This window comes from Felis catus, chromosome B2, assembly GCF_018350175.1.
Source record: "Felis catus isolate Fca126 chromosome B2, F.catus_Fca126_mat1.0, whole genome shotgun sequence".
Taxonomy (NCBI): Eukaryota; Metazoa; Chordata; class Mammalia; order Carnivora; family Felidae; genus Felis; species Felis catus.
Genome location: NC_058372.1, coordinates 74,620,583 through 74,638,515, shown reverse-complemented (window position 1 = coordinate 74,638,515; position 17,933 = coordinate 74,620,583). Strand labels below are relative to the sequence as shown.

At 38.2% G+C, this 17,933-nt stretch overlaps 1 protein-coding gene and 1 pseudogene across 1 annotated transcript in view; one reads left to right on the top strand and one right to left on the bottom strand.

Annotated features, from left to right (window-relative positions):
• The window catches only part of ME1 (malic enzyme 1), a 189,471-nt gene that overhangs the window by 136,494 nt on the left and 35,044 nt on the right, over positions 1 to 17,933 (top strand). The window contains exons 7-8 of the mRNA XM_011282499.4: positions 2,174 to 2,283; positions 17,459 to 17,556. Coding sequence (XP_011280801.3) covers positions 2,174 to 2,283; positions 17,459 to 17,556 — 208 coding nt within the window. The remainder of the gene's footprint in view (positions 1 to 2,173; positions 2,284 to 17,458; positions 17,557 to 17,933) is intronic.
• On the bottom strand, positions 7,056 to 9,477 carry LOC102902617 (annotated as a pseudogene).

The following is a 17,933-nucleotide window of genomic DNA, read 5'->3' as shown; positions in this document are numbered from 1 at the left end:
GCGCCGACTTTGGCTCAGGTCATGATCTCGCAGTTTGTGAGTTCGAGCCCCGCGTCAGGCTCTGTGCTGACAGCTCAGAGCCTGGAGCTTGCTTCAGATTCTGTGTCTCCCTCTTTCCCTCTGCCCCTCCCCTGCTTGTGCTCTTTCTCTCTCTCTTTCAAAAATAAACATTAAAAATTAAAAAAAAAATAAAGACATTTAAAAACTGTAGTAATTAAAATAGAGTCATTTTTTTCTGGATAAAGAGATTAGTACCCTAATCGTTGCTACTGGACTGTTATTACCAGGAAGTATCAACAAGCTGTGCCTGTTTTTCTCATGCGTAAGATAAGAATAATAATACTCCTTGCCTCATAGAATGGTTGTAAAGAATAAGCAAGTATGTACAGACATATGCATATTACTTTAAAGTGGAAAAAGGCACAGAAAAGTATGACATTTCAGAAGGCTGGGGAATAGAATTTCAAGAAAAAAGACAAACAGATTAGTGGCAATGCAGCAAAGAGGTCTGGTAAATTAAAGATTGATAATAGTGTTCATTGGATTTAGTTAGTCAGGAAATATTTTAACTTGAGAACAACAATTTTACTAGAATAATGAGGGTAGATAGGAAACTCCAGGGGATTGAGAAATAAATAAGAGATGAACTGTAAACTACTATTGCAAGCACATTAAATAGGAAAAACCTGGGGTCAAGGGAGAACTTTTTCCCTTTAATGGGAGATTCAAACTCAATCAGGTGAGAGGATGGAACTTCTCTAGAAGTTATAAGTACAAGGGAGGGAGCTAACTGAGAAGAAGGGAGTGAGAATATGGCACCTGTGGTGAGGTACCTTGAAGAGGAGGAGGAATACCTTGTCCACTGGTGCCTGAAGAATACAGCCAAAGATAGAGGTCGGGGTTGGGGTGGGGGGCACAGTTGAGGGAGATCATGTATTATGCCCTCACTACGCCAGATGTGGGAGACATGTGCAGAGGTCAAGATTTTAAAGGATTGGGAAAGCTTGGGAATAGCCACTGGGTATAATGGAAGTGGAAGCTGACCAAGAGCAAATAAGAGGAATCACATGTAGGGTGGCAGTGGGAGTCTAGCCAAGGTTGGAGACCATATAACTGTAGTGGCAAGGCATGGCTATATGGCTTTCTCTGGCAACTCTTAGAATCCTGGGTTATCAATAATGTTAATTCCTCTTGCTTTGGATAGGTTACCCAGGTGGATGATCATATAAGGGGTCAGACAAGTAAGCTATTAATATCAGAAGTAAAAATCTGTCCAATACACTTCAAAGCTCAAAGCCTTTCAGTGTTTGGCCATTAATATAGAATAAAAACCAGAATCCTAGGCTAGAATTCTAAGGTTTCCAATATAAAATTCTGACCTTATTTTTAGTACACCCTTACATGTATCACTACATTATAGCCAAATAGGGTTTCTTGCTATTTTTTGAAAATTTTTTTCTTTCTCAATTTGCACCTCATGTTGCTTCTGGTATTTACCTGGCTTATAAAAACCTACATCTCCGTTCCTTAAAGCTCAGTTCATTTGTGGGCACCTAGGTGGCTCAGTTGGTTAAGTATCTGACTTTGGCTCAGGTCATGATCTCATAGTTTGTGGGTTCAAGCCCCGGGTTGGGCTCTGTGCTGACAGCTCAGAGCATGGAGCCTGCTTCAGATTCTGTGTCGCCCTCTCTCTCTGCCCCTACCCTGCTCACACTCTGTCTCTGTCTCTGTCTCTGTCTCTGTCTCTCTCTCTCAAAAATAAATAAACATTAAAAAAATGACAACAACTCAGTTCATTTATTACCAGGTCTGTGATTCCAGCCCGAAGTAATATCTGTCCTCTCAACATCTATAATTGCTTGTTTATATCGCTTTTACGTTACTTTCTATTTTTTTCAAAAACTTTCTAAAAATTACTAAATTTTAAATTCTTCGATGATAGGTACCTTATTTTTCTCATTTTTGTATTATTTCACAGGGCCAACACAATGCTTTTTCTGTACTAAGTATGCAGTGAATATTTGCTGAACAGACATTGCATTACATACTTATACTAAGTAGCAAAATAGAACCTTTAAAAGAAAAGGTTTTATCTTTTCTGTAGGCTGATTTCAAAGGTTTATTTGTATGTTATTTCATGAACCTCTTCTAAAGTGAATGTTTTGTCCCATAGGTATGGGATGAATTGCCTTATTCAGTTTGAAGATTTTGCCAATATAAATGCATTTCGTCTCCTGAAGAAATATCAAAACCAGTATTGCACATTCAATGATGATATTCAAGGTAAGCTGGATAGGGAAGGAAGTGAAGATACAGAATGCATAGGGCAAAAGGGCCCAGATATTCCCATGAGGTTAAAGAATGTGTGTAACGGGGCACCTGGGTGGCACCTCAGTCTGTTAAGCCTCCGACTCTGGCTTTTGACTTAAGTCATGACCTTAGGGTTCATGAGTTCCAGCTCCACGTTGAGCCCCTCATTGGGCTCTGCACTGACAGTGCAGAGTCTGCTTGGGATTCTCAGTCTCCCTCTCTTTAAAACATAAGTAAACTTAAAAAAAAAAAATAAATTGGATGTTTAAAATGAAAGAATCGGCATAAGGGAAAATTGAATAACCTGGAAAGGTAGGAGGTTGTAGACCATGAGTGAGGTATTCTAATGTAGTATTTGAAAGAAGCATTAGATCTGAGTGGTGATAAGTGCCAACGGGGAACTTAGCAGGAAGACAGCCAATGTGAAATAAGATGTTGAATGCTATTGGAAATGAGGTGGTCTAAGAAGAGTTTAAATGTAAGACGAGGATGCTAATGTTTGTCTATTCATAGAGTTTATATTGAGGACAAGTAATTATGTGTGAAAATACCCTCTGAACTGAGTTGTACTTTACAAATATAACTTTTAAAATTCACTATGCTTAAATTCTGTATTGTGACATAACTATATGAATATAATGTATTTAAAAATAATGAGCCTCTGTGCCTTTTGAGGCATACTAAAGCAATTGGTTGAGTCTTTCTTTCCCCCAAATCCTTTGTGATGTTAATCACGTGGTTACTGTAGTATCATTTTCGTGATAAAGATGCTGCTATACTTTACTTCAACTTTATTTTCTTTCTTTTTTATTTAAATTTCTTTTTGAATATTTATTCATGAGAAGTGAATATTTGGAGAAATTCAAAAGGGAAGCAAAGAATCTAATTTTACAGCACTATAGCTCTATTATAGCTGTAACTTGAAGGTACATATATAGTGATAGCGTGCTTTTGGTGCTGCAGACAGATTTTGTAGACCAGTGACTGGATCACTTACCAGTTAATTTTGTAGTGGTCTCTAAAATAGTCACATTAGGGGCGTCTAGCTGGCTCAGTTGGTAGAGCATTGACTCTCGATCTTAAGGTTGTGAGTTCAAGCCCCACATTGGGCGTAAAGATTACTTAAAATCTTAAAAAAAAAAAAAAAGATAGCTACATTCACTGCTGAAAAAACTATCCTTTCCTTAATATTCTTATCTTTTGATTTTGTGGGTCCCACAGAAATATCCATCTTTACAGACTGATATTGCATACTTTTGAATCAATACACAGAATTAATAGGCATCAGAGTTCAGTTTAAGACAAACAGTGCTAAATCCAAATTATCAAACAAAATGAGCAGTTTGGAATTAGGGTCAGAGCTCCTATCGACTTAGTCAGAATTTAGAGGTCAAGGCCTAGGCTGCATCAGAATTAAAGTCAGGAGCACAAGAAATCTGAGGCAGATGCTTACTTAAGTCAAGGCCAAGAGTATTGCATGTGGAATTGCTCTGGAGTGTCCACAACAGAATATTCCCCACTCCACCCAGCGGGTCACCACAGTGGAGGCATTAAATAACTAATTTTTCACCCCAGCAAATCTGTCCTAAAATAAAATCTGCATGTTTACCTCTCTACACATAGGAATTTTAGAGTATGACTGCCTTAGCCAACAAAAAGACAGATTTGAGAAAAATGGGCCCAATCTCTGACTAGAGAAAACTTTTGGCAAGTTATTGGGGTTCTGATTAGAAACAACGAAATCATTTTGTGCATTTCTCCATACCAAAATAGTGTCCTTAGTGACACATTATCCCCATATGTTTCTATTTTACCTTTTTAACCTTATGTTTTTACCATTTTGCCCACAATGTAATACTTTCCCCACTGTGGGCATAGAAATTGCATTCCAGTGCCAAGGAAAATAATTATGTAGCCATTACAGCCTTACCATGTAAATAAATGTTTCACACTGGACCCTGGGGAGAACTTTTTTCGTTTCGTTTCTTTTTTTTTTTTTTTAACAAATGTGTTATTTAAAGATATTTTATGAAAAGTATTTGATTTTAAAAATCTTGTAATTTATCTAAATAATCTAAAATAATTTTAAATGATAGAGATTTTGGTTTTAGATAGAGATTTGGACCTTAATGCATTCTAATTATAATTATTTTTAACTGGAAAAAATGTGCCAGTTAAATATGTTAAGAAATTGGACATCTAATTATATAATCTGAATTCAGCAAATTCAGATCAAAACAATAAGGTCTCATCCTCTGGTCATTTAAAATCAATGACAAAAAGAGGTTTTTCTTCTCATAATACCCTCTCTGGAATGGCTGTTCTCTAACATAACATTGTAAATATTTTACATACAACATTCAGCCATAATAAACAAGTTTGTTAGGATTTTTTAAAAAATAAGGTAAATATAGCCTAATCTTATACTTGATAATTGAAAAGATCAAAAATCAGACATGATAGAACGGACTTTTCACAAAAGAAGGAAGACTGTTGGCCAGTAAACATGCTTCAAAGTTTAACACCATTACGTTTTAAAAAGCATATTAAAAAGCAAATGAAAAACTGATTTTCTGTATCAAGCTGGCAAAGATTTTCTATAGTAATCCCAACTGTTAATGATGCTGTAAGAAGATGAGCACTCATCTATCGATGGTGGAAATATAAACTGGTGCAGCTCTTGGGAAGGCAGTATGTGTCAAAAACCTTAAAAGTCTACGGCTCTTTGAGCCAACAATTCCATTTGTAGAAATTTATCCTGAGCAAGTAAAAGTATGTAAAGCAAATGTACAAGGATATTTATTTATTTTAAATATGTGTTTATTATTTTAATGGAGATATAATTGACATGTAACACTATTAGTTTTAAGTGCAATATAATGATTTGGTGTATGTATATATTGCAAAATGACTGCCACAGTAAGTTAACATCTATCACCATGTATGGTTACAGTTTCTTGTGACAAGAACTTTTAAAATTTACTCTTAGCAACTTCCAGATACAGAATACAGTATGTCACCAGGCTGTACATGACATCTGCAGGACTTATTTATTTGTTTATTTACTTTTAAATGTTTATTCATTTTGAGAAGGAGAGAGAGAGAAAGAACACAAGCAGGGGAGGGGCAGAGAGAGGGGGGAACAGAATATCTGAAGCAGGCTCCATGATGACAGCAGAGAGCCAGAAGCGGGGCTCGAATTCACTAACCTTGAGATCATGACATGAGGCAAAGTTGGATGCTTAACCGACTGAAACACCCACATGCCCCAGGACTTAGTTATTTTATAACTGGAAATTTGTACCTTTTGAAAACCTTCATGCCTTTTGCCCACTTCCCAACCCCAGCCTCTGGGAGCCACCAATCTGTTCTCTATGAATTTGGCTTTTTGGTTTTGGTTTTGTTTTAGATTCCACATATAAGTATTTGTCTTTCTCCATCTGACTTATTTCACTTAGCCTCATACCCTCAAGATCCATTTCTGATGTCGCAGATATTAGGATTTCCTTCTTTTCTTATGGCTGAATAATATTCCATTGTGTGTGTGTGTGTGTGTATGTGTGTGTGTCACATTTTTTTAATTCATTCATCCATCGATGGACATTTTAGATTTTTTCCATGTCTTGGCAATTGTAAGTAATATTGCAGTGAACATGGGGTTGCAGATAATCTTTTCAAGATAGTGATTTCATTCCTTTTAGATAAATACCCAGAAGAGAAATTGCTGGATCATATGGTAGTTTTATCTTTAATTTTTTGAAGAATCTCTATACTTTTTTTCATAGTGGCTGCACCAATTTACTTTCCACCAGTGGTGCACCAGAGTTCGGTTTTCTCCACATCCTTGCCAACACTTGTTATTTCTTGTGTCTGGTAATAACCCTTCTAACAGGTGCAAAGTGATACCTCGTATGGTTTTGATTTGCATTTCTGTGATGATTAGTGATGTTGAGCACGTTTTCCTGTACCTATTGGCCATTTGTATATCTTCTTTGGTAGAATATCTGTTTAGATAAGGGTACTTATTGTTATTAATAGTATTGTTAACATTAGTTATATATTATTAACATTATTGTTGCCATGTTATTTTTTCAATTATTCTCTGAGCATAAATGATCTTTTTTAAAAGCATGTATATTCTTGTGAATCAAAGCAAATATTTTAAAAGGATGATATATGTAATAAAAATTGAATTGAGCTTTTAGATTATTATAATAAAGAACAAAGACATTTAGAATATACTTGTCTCATATTAGAAAATGTAGGCCTTAAGTATTAAAAGTAACTTTTCAAACTCATTGCCAGAATTAAAATTTCACATCACGGGATTGTTAACAAACATTGACCAACAGATTAAGACGGTAAAGTTGAACAGTAAATAAAAACCTTTCTAATTATTATTTTTTCCGAAAAAATCATGTACTGATGAGTAACAATAGAAAGTTAACATTAATTTCAGAAGAAAAGGCACATCCAGACAAAATAGTCAAGGTGATTTGTAAAACACAGCATTATATTTGTATTATTCTTAATCAACTGAATGCGGTAAATTATTTTGGTAAATCCTAAACTATGGCAGTAAGTTATAAAGTCAGGCCAGTAGGAAGGCCCCACCCCCCACCTGTAATGGAGTGTTTTGTTCCTGATGTAGCTGGCTTACAGAAATGTGCCCTAAATGTGCCCTCACTGAAGTGTCCCAAGCTTCTGGATTCCCATACCCAGGTTTCACTTTGTGAAGTCATGTGTCATCTCGGTGCCCTTAGGGACTTGACCAACTCTCCTGAGGTGGCACACACTTGATAATTGCAGCTCTTCATAGCACTGGGGCCAGTAAAAGGCTGAGCATAGTCACTCTCAGGACTAGGAGGTACGCCTCTGAGAGGTGATGCCCTCTCTGCGCACTCTGCTCCCAGGATGGAAGAGAAGCTGTTCACTTGGCCCCTGTGGCCGTGAGCCACTTGATGTACTCGCTGGTCTTCGGCAGGAAGAGACAAGAACCAGAGATACTAGAGCAAAGTTCATGATCACCACCAACAAAGTAGGGACCATCAGGATGGTGAGCTCCTACACCACAAAAGTGGGAAACAGGTGAAGACCTGCTAACTGATGCAAAGAAAATGGTAACCAGGAAGTCACAAGTAGGCTTAATTTAAGACACGATCTCCTCGGTGACCTTGTAGCCTTGGGAAGAGATGAGCAGTCTGGCCAGGAAGCAGCCCAGCTCCATGGAGACATCCAACAGCTCTGTGACAGCATTAAAAAGATGAAGGCAGGGGCACCTGGGTGGCTCCGTTGGTTAAGCATCCGACTTTGGCTCAGGTCATGGTCTCATGGTTTATGAGTTCGAGTCCCGTGTTGGGCTCTGTGCTGACAGCTCAGAACCTGGAGTGTGTTTCTGATTCTCTCTCTCTCTCTCTCTCTCTCTCTCTCTCTCTCTCTCTCTCATTCTCTCTGCCCCTCCCCAAGTTGTGTTCTGTCTCTCTTGGTCTCTCAAAAATAAATAAATAAATGTAAAAAAAAAATTTTAAAAAAAAGATGAAAGCAGTGGGGCACCCCAGTGGCTCGGTCGGTTAGGCTTCCAACTTGGGCTCAGGTCATGATCTCACAGTTTATGGGTTTGATTTGAGCCCTGCATCGGGCTCTCTGCTGTCAGTGCAGAGCCAGGGAGCCTGCTTCTGATCCTCTGTCCCCTTGCCTATCTGCCTCTCCCCTGCTCTCGTTCTCTCTCTCTCAAAAATATATAAAACATTTTTGAAAAAGAGGTGAAAGCACAGATTCTTATATTTTTTATTCCCTTTGCTTTCAATGTGAAGCTTTAGATAAGATAGGCCTATGAGATAAGTCTTTATGATAAGGCATAGAAGAAAAGCAGCAGCCACAGAGAAAAGAATCTGACCAACAAGCCAGTATTCACAGTAGTGAATTGGATAAGGGCCGCCCTGCGGGCCATGACTAAAGCCTGGCTGCGTGTCCCGCACTACGAGCATCTCGAGCAGCACCGTGTATAGTCAACATCACCTGCTTCTTTTTCACCACAGGTACTACCCATGAGGAGCCTGGACACTACGTGTGTGCTTGATAAGGACAAGCAAGTAGAAATAAAGATGCTCTGGGTGCGTCTGATCTGTAAAAGATGTCCCCATAGTAAGCCGAATGCAGTCACTGCTAGTGCCATATGACGTGGTCCTTGTAGGGCAATCTTTCCTACCTTTCTCAGCTTCACTGGGGAAAATTCTAAGCCAGTAAGAAAAAGAGTAACGAACCCCAAATTCTCATGTCTCCACTTGTACAATAAACTTAATCCCCTTTCGTCCTGGAGGTCCCAAAAGTATCCCAGCAGTCGTGAAAGGAAATATTGTATGTCGGCAGTCCCGTTGCTACGCACAGCCGGCTCCAAGGAAAGACAACGCTCCTGTGCTAACAGCGTTCTTCGTCAGGTGGTGATCTGCACCCGGGATTGTTGCGTCTCTGGGCTTGGTCAAAATATACTGGTCATTCTGGGAGTCAGTCAGCATGCTAAGACCCAGATCAGGCTCCACTTCTCATTTTTTGTGAGGTGTTGCTTAGAGTTGCCTCTTCTCCCACCCTCAGAACTGCCTCAAAATTGACCCCTTTGACTGATGCATTGTCATCAAAAGTGCGTTCTTCCTTCCTCTTTCTCACATCTTCAAGAATGTCATCAAGCATGGATAAACTTTTGTTTTGATGATGTGTATTTTTGAGGGCTTCAACTTGATGTTTTTCTGCTGCTAGAAGTTCCACAGGTTCCATCTCTTCCTTTACTGCAGCCTCTCCCAAGGGCTCTAGGTGCTGCCTGCTGCTCTCCTTCATGGTCACAACATCTTTGTAATTTCCCTGCAGGGCTCTCTCAGGTCCGTGGACAGCCTGGAAGACTGTACATTTTCACTTCATTCACCTCTTTTTGGAACGTTTCAAATGTATGCACCTGAAACATTTTCTCTTCATCCCACAGACTGGCATCTTTTCCCACTTCTCTGATTGTCCTTTTCAGTCAGTAAAGAACCCCAGTCTTTTAGTGAAGAAACCCAGAGAGCTTTCCGCAACTATGGAGGACCCACTGCTTCCTCTGAGTTATAGCCACCCATCCGCCTCAAGCTGTAACTTGATGGCATGTTCCAACACCTCTCCACGTTCCACAGCATCCATTATCAGAGGAAGTATTATTAGAAGCAACATCCAGAAGTAATTTGCTCTAATACCTTCACGATCCAATTTTACAGGACAAGGCAAGGCTGTCCAAAGCTTTCTGTTGAGCTGAGCTCATATTTAGATACACATTTTCAGCTGATACCAAATGCAGCACCTGGTGCTGCATGCAGGTGGTCCTGGAGCAAGCAGTGTGAGTGTGGCAGGAACAGGCCTGACGAATCCAGCATCAGTTATCTAGCTACTTTGGAACCTGGCCCAGCTGCAGTGCATCCTAGGTCTGACTCGTTGGCGCTGAGAGCCAGACAGGGAGAAGCCTTCCTGTTTCCCCTTTCAGGTGGCATGTGGTGGGGCTGCCCCCCAGGGTGGGGGGCGGGGGGCAGGGTTGGGCTTGAGGAGGGCCCTAGCCACCCATTGCCCTCTCTGGAATGCAGTCTCTATTGTAATGTTATTTTTAAATGCAAAAAATCGGAAGTCCTCTAAATATCTAAAAGTAGAGGTTTGGTTAAATAAATTTGACATATCCATGTTATGGAATATTATAGGTATACAGAATATTTTAAAATATGTTATTGACATCATAAGGTAGTCACAGGATATTGTTAAGTGGCAGAAAGTATGCTAAAATCGTATGCATGGCATGAGGTATTTTTTACAAATTAAAATTTTCTTTACTTTGCACATGTCAGATATAGAAAACAGCTGTAAGAATATTCATCAGAATGTTGAAAAGGATTGTACCTAGGCAGTAGGATTATAGGTGATTTCTTTAGTCTTTGTATATCTGGATTTTAACTGTTTAATGGATTTGCTACAATGGGCATCTTTTTATGAATACATTTTTCAAGTGTCAAAAGATACCACGCTAAACTGTTGAGCCGTAACACAAGAATACCTAATATATAATCTTTCATTAGCAAGATTACTTAATACCAAAAACCTATTGTGTCTGTTAGTGTTCTTTTCAAAGTCGTATTGTTATTAGTTTATGTAGTAATTTGGTATGTGCTCTCATTTCCTTATAAGAGGCATTCTTCATGTCACCACTTAATTGATACCAGTTATGTGAAGGATGAGAAGTTATACAGAGAAAAAAAGAAAACAGTATTCTGACTACACTTATTCCTTCCTCTTATTTGTAGATTTTAATACTCAGTTGACTTAACATTCATATTCCAGAGCACTTTATTTTAAATTTTTTTTTCAACGTTTATTTATTTTTGGGACAGAGAGAGACAGAGCATGAACGGGGGACGGGCAGAGAGAGAGGGAGACACAGAATCGGAAACAGGCTCCAGGCTCCGAGCCATCAGCCCAGAGCCTGACGCGGGGCTCGAACTCACGGACCGCGAGATTGTGACCTGGCTGAAGTCGGACGCTTAACCGTCTGCGCCACCCAGGCGCCCCCAGAGCACTTTATTTTATATGGAGACACCACAGTTGCATTCCCCTATGTTTCCGCTAAGATGTCTTTATACTAGAAGACAAAAGAACTACTTAGACTATTTTGTTATATTAGAATTTGTTTTATCAAACATTTAACAGAAAAAGCAGCACATGAATTAGAATGCACGATTCTTTTGTCAAATATTCTTACTGCAAAAGAATTTAATCTAGCAGATTTTTTCAAACATTACTCTGCTTTAGTAACAGTGAAACCATTCCAGTTTGGAAAAACTCATTAGAATTAGTGGTTAGCTTCTTTTCCTGTGTCTTCAGCCACTCTCTCTCTACTGCCTTCCCATTAGCCTTCCCATGTTTAAATTGCTTTAATTCTTTTTTTTTTAAGTTTATTTATTTTGAGAGAGAGTGAGAGTGAGAATGAGTGGGGACCTAGAGAGAGGGAGAGACAGGATCCCAAGCAGGCTGCACACTATCAGCATGGAGCCCAGCATGGGGCTCAATCCCACCAACCACGAGATCATGGCCTGAGCCGAAATCAAGAGTTGGACGCTTAACCGACTAAGCCACCCAGACGCCCCTGCTTTAATTTTTAAAATAATTGCCTTCATCCTCATTTTCCTCAGCAACAGCCCTTGTCATTCTTTCCTTAAAAATATAAAAATAAATGATTTTTCTTGGCTCTGTTTCCCTCCCACCCCCACCCCCACCCCCATCTTCATCTCACTCTTTCTTATCTTATCTAAACTTTTCCAAGGACTGCTCAACACCTGCTGTCTCTGTTCTTTTTCTTTTATTTATTCCTCTGCACACTGCCCTCCAACTTTGGTTCTAGCATGTGTAAATAAAGTAGCTCTCTGAAAGGTCACCATGATGTAATTACCAGATCTAGTGTGGTTATTTGTCATTTCCCTTCTTGATTGACCTTTCTTACGTTTGTCACTACTTCCTCCCTTTGTTTCCATGACAGCCATCCACTTTCTTGCTTCTCCTACCTCTTTGACCACTTTTTACTTAGTCATCTTCCCTATATCACATTCTCCTGCCCTTACTCCTTAAATGTTTATATTCATTCGGGTTCTCTCGTTTTGAAGAGAACTTACTCACTGAATAGTGTTATGAATCCACATGACCTAAATACAACTACACATTTTCGAATTCCAGATCTTTTATCTCCGACCTAGATTTCTAGACTGAGTTCCAGACCTGTATATCTGACTACCTTCTTGACATTGTTCCCTGAGCAGCACACAGAGAGGACAACCTCATAAGCTCAAAACTGAACTCCTGTTTACCTTGCATATTTTCCCCTGGTCCTCCAAACAAGAAAATGTATGATTATTCCTGACTTTTTCCTCATCCATTCTATGTATTTAATCATTAAATCCTGTTGATTTTTCTGTCTTAAACATTTCCTCCCTCTCAACTTGCTTCTCTCTTGGATTGTTGCAATATCCTCTCTCCTCAATAATTGTAGTGACCTTTTAACTCGTCTACATCCCACCAGCCTCCAACTCTCAAATGTATTCCCCCCTCCACTCTCTGAATTTAGAATCTTTTAGCAGCCTTCTGTTACCTATAATAAATTATAATTGCCTTGCTTTATATACTTCCTTTATATAGTTACTTTTAGTGTGTAATAGAAGGCCCTGCATGATCTAAACGCTTCTCTAGCCTCACGTCACTTTGCATTCTAATAAGTTGTGTTTGCTTCAGCAACACTATAAAACCTGCAGTTTCACATGTGTTCTCTTCCCTTTTATATTTTAGGAGGCTTGGTATACAAATGGAGCTTGTATTCAGGGTTTTTGCTATAAGGTATTTGGTTGAGCCATTTCCTTAAGGAAATCTCCCTTGTCAGTTTCTGGCCTTTTTCTCTTACATTGCTCAGATTCTACAGAAAAGGTTTTTCAGTCTCTCTCCTGACATTAGCTTTCTGCTAGGATGAGCTTTCTGCCAGTATTCTTTGAGCCAAGTAGGAGGGGGGGGGGGGGGTCTGCATATTGAGTATGTAAATTTGCGTTTAATCTTCTTGTTTTCAAATATGGCATCCCTTGCCACCAATTTCCCCTGATGTTTTACAGTTATGCCTGGTGTCTTAATAATCTAGATACCCTTTCTGTAACATAAACCTCCAGAGTGTGGAGGGTCAGCCATCTAATAAAAGGTGAGGAAAATGGATCTAGATTATAACTACTTCTTAACAGATTTTTGAACAACCTCCTGTTTTCAGCCTCTTCTTCATCCCTACTTTCAGAGGTTCTTGGTCCCTCTTATAACCAGGCCTTTCAAGAGTTCTGCTTTATCAGTCTAATCACTTGTTAGCATTCCCCATGGCTGGCCAGCAGTTCAGCTTTCCCACATCTACTAAGTCTGTCGCCATTTGCCCATCTGCCTTCTAGATGCTAAGATTTTGATGCTATCCTCTTCTGGTTCCTTGACTTTTTTTTTTTTTTTAATTTTCTCTCTGTTGTTTTAGTAGAGTTCATTGGGGGAGACGGAAAACTAAATTATTTGTTCAGTCCCTCGATTTGACCAGTCTTCTCTGCCTCCATGTCTTTGCACATGCTTGTCCTATGGGAGGTCCTGGAGCTCTCATCTTAATCTTTTGATACTGTGCTCAGGTGGCATGTCCTCTAAATACTGTGGCCCCTGCTTCAACACATTCACTCCCACCCTGCTTGCTTCTAGTTCTGTCTGATCTGTTTATTTAGTAGCACGTGAGGATTATAATTATTTGATTACGTGTTATTCACCTTTGCTGGTTATATATAGTAATCCTAATCAGATTTAACGAATTACTGCATTAGTAGAGGTCATTCTTTGCTCAATGTTAAATATTAACTGGTCTTTAAAAGTCATAAACTTCAGCCTGTCTTTGTGTGCTTTACTAAAAATTCAGTTTTGAGTCTCAAAACAAAAGTTATTTTGGAATAATTTATTGTGAAAACCTACATTTTTGTGAAGTATCAGCTTGCCACACTAATTCCCTTGACTGTAGTGAAATTTAAATCAAAGTAGTACCAGGAAGTAGGACCAGGAAATGTGCAAGAATAATGCTCAAATTAATTTTTGATAGTAAAAATATCTTTTTGATTCTTAATAATTGCATGAAGAGAAGTTTGGATGTTTTATTATGTCCTCATGAAATGTTATAGAATACACATTTAAATAGAAGCCTCTGACATCCACTGTAGACAGAGATTTAGTTCATCTTATTTGAGTTAATACGAATTTAAAATGTCTTGACTTTTTCTTTCTCCCTTTCCCACATTCCTAATGTCTTGACTTTTAATACAGGATGATCCAGCACAACCATATAAAAATGTCATCATATTATAGTTTAGATCTTTTGAGATATTTTATTCTCTCTGTTCTTAAATGCCCCGTTCTGTTTAAAATCAAAACAGGGGAAAAAAGTAAAAAAAAAATCAAATAAAAACTGGGGCGCCTGGGTGCCTCAGTCGGTTAAGCATCTGGCTCTTGGTTTCAGCTCCAGTCATGATCTCATGATTCATGAGTTTGAGCTCTGCACTGATAGTGTAGAGCCTGCTTGGGATTCTCTCTCTCCCTCTCTCTCTCTCTGCCCCTACCCCGCACATGCTGTCTCTCTCTCTCTCTCTCTCTCTCTCTCTCTCTCTCTCTCTCTCAGAATAAACAAATAAACTTAAAAAAAATTAAAAAAATAATACAGATACAGTGATTGCTGATGATACTTCAACTTTGATTCATCAACCGGTTAAACCTTGTTGGTTCTGGTGGAATGTATAGAGACCCTTAACGTTGCAGAATCTCAGAGTTGGAAGGGAGCTTAGAATCCCTGAAATCCAAACTTCTGGCTAGCTTCAAAAAGCCTGAGATAGAGATAGTTTGAACTACTATTTGTGAATAACTTCATATCTTCTGGATACCAGTGTCTCTCTCAAGTTCTTTTTTCATCTATTTAACAGCTCTTGTGAGTCTGTCTTGATGTAAGAGACAAAGAGACAAACACCTAATTGTTATGGTGTCTTTTCTGCATAGATAAGCCATTGTTTTACACAGGCTTTCATTTATTACTATTATTTTTTATTTGATTATAGTTGACACACAATGTTATGTGAGTTTCAGGTATACAACATAGTGTTTCAGTAACTCTATATGTTATGCTGTGCTCACCACAAGTGTAGCTACCATCTGTCACCATATAACACTTTTACACTAATACCACTGATTATATTCCTATGCTGTGCCTTTTATTCCTATGACTGGTTCATTCCATAACTGGAAGCCTGTATCTCCCACTCCCCTTCGCCCATTTTGCTCATCCTCCTTTTCTGGTATCCATTAGTTTGTTCATTCTCTGTATTTATAGATCTGATCCTGATTTTTGTTTGTTTATTTGTTTTTTAGATTCCACATGTATTTGTCTTTCTCTGTATGACTTTCTTAGCATTATATCCTCTAGGTTCATCCATGTTGTCGCAAATGACAAGATCTCATTTGACTGTGTAATATTGCATTGTGTGTGTTTGTGTATGTACGTACCTGTATGTACCACATCTTCTTTACCCATTCATCTATCAGTGGACATTTGGGTTGATTCCATATCTTGGTTATTGTCAGTAATGCTGCAGTAAATATAGGGGTGCATATATCTTTTTGAATTAGTATTTTCATTTATTTGCAAATGATATATCTGATACAGAGTTAATATCCAAAGTATGTAAAGAACTTATAAACTCAACACCAAAAAACAAATAATATGATTAAAAAGTGGGCAGAGGTCCTTAACAGACATTTTTTTTCCAAAGAGGAGATTAAATTGGCCAACAGACACATGTAAAGTTGTTCAGCATTACTCATCATCAGGGTAATGCAAATCAAAACCACAACGAGGTATCACTTTATACCTATCAGAATGGCTAAAATCAAAAACACAAATATCAGGTGTTGGCAAGTATGTGAAGAAAAAGGAACCCTTGTGCACTGTTGGTGGAAATGCAAATTGGTGTAACCCATTGTGGAAAACAGTATGGAGGATCGCCCAAACTAAAAATATAAATACTATATAATCCACTAATTCCACTTCTCAGTATTTCCCCAAAGAAAATACAGACTTTCATTTTAGATAATGTATAGAAGGGTAGCCTTTGCATAATGTATGACTTACCACAGTTCATACTTTATTATAATGGTGGCTCAAAGTGGCTAGCATTTTATTTTCATGATTCACATTGTGTTTCTAAATGAAAAACATGCAGGAGACACACAGGTCTTCAATAATTATCATGGTCTTATTTATGACTACCAAATTCTGTAAGAAAGAAACAACCAACCAAAAGATTGAAAATAACAAACATACTGAAGGTAAAAACTTAATCCATTTTTGGCACATGGCATATATAACACTTCATCATTGTGTCATGCATCAAACCTATTACAATCAATTTTTTTTCAACTAAATATGGGTGTTTAAAAATTAACTAAGCTTTACTACCCAGGTGAGTGATCTAGGAACCATTATAGTGTTATTTAGAGGAGTATGTATATACAGCTGGAAAGTACTGCATGAGGGTACAAAGTTTTATTTTAGACATGAGCCAATAAAGAAGTTGAGGTATGTAATTATGTTTAAAAGCACAAAAACTGCTCTGTGATCTGTGAAAGCCTGTATGTCAAAGTAGTAAAATTAAAACTGTGAAGTTTCTATGACCGTGAAGCATGATGAGGAAAACTCAGTCTTCATTCTAAATAAATTTTACATTAATATTGTTCAGCACCTTTGGGATTATTATAGGTAGGAAGCCAATTAAAGGATGCAATAACATCAGATTTTCATTGCTATTAACTATCAGTTTTTCAAATTGAAGATTAAAAGATTAAATTCCAAATGTATGTAGAACATCATTACCATCAATACCATAATCAGGAAGCATTTACTGTGTACCCGCTTTGTGTAGAGGGGATTAGTAATAGGTTTCGGAGCCCCTAGAGTAATTAGGGGGAAGAATCGAATAGCACTTAGTACTCTTTTATCTCACACAGTACAACTATTTTACAGATGAGGAAACTGATATACAAAATAATTTCTCTAAATTCATTCAGCCTGGGTGGTTCAGTTGGTTAAGCGTCTGACTTCAGCTCACGTCATGATCGCATGGTTCATGAGTCTGAGCTGCATCAGGATCTCTGCTGTCAGTGTAGAGCCTGCTCTGGATCCTCTGTCCCCTCTCTCTCTGCCCCTCCCCATCTTGGCGTGCTCTCTCAAAAATAAATAAACCTTTAAATTCATCCAGCTAGTAAACAGGTTGAGCTGGAATCCACATAAGAATCCAAATGCCATGCTCTTAGTCATTACATCACTGCATTAAGTCACAATATTTTCAAGAATAGTAGCGAGTTGCTGTCTTAAAATATTGATGACAATAGCCTGAGAATTTTGCCTCATATATGAGCGTGGGGTCAGACAACTGCACGTTCCCTTTCTGTACCAGTTACATGTTGTATGATGATTTCAAGATGTGAATAAAGATTTGAGGCTTAGAATTTGGCAGAGTTTGTTTGAGGATCACTCAAGGGTACTTATTACTTGTTTCAGGAACAGCATCTGTCGCAGTGGCAGGGATCCTTGCGGCTCTTCGAATAACCAAGAACAAACTGTCTGATCAAACAATACTCTTCCAAGGAGCTGGAGAGGTACCTGCCTTATACAGTCTTATGTTCTCTGAAACTAATGAGTGGAATTTATCTTAATTATTCATTAATTTGAAGTTCAGGGTATTCTTTTAAGTTTTTAGTAGATTGCATCTGTAGGTTTTATTAAAAGATTTCCAAAAGTAAGTATTGAGGCATTTTAATTTTTCATAAGGAGGCATAGCGATAGTTTTCAGTCTTAAATTTGTAAGATAATCAAATGGTGCCATGGGTTTCTGTTTTACATATTTAAGGTGCCATGTGGGAACAGAGAAGTTTCCAATGTGTAATTATGTTTAAAAGCCTTTAAGGATTTAAGCTATTGTATCTGATGAATTTAGTATCCTCCAGTTTCACATATGAGAGTTTCCTTGACTCAC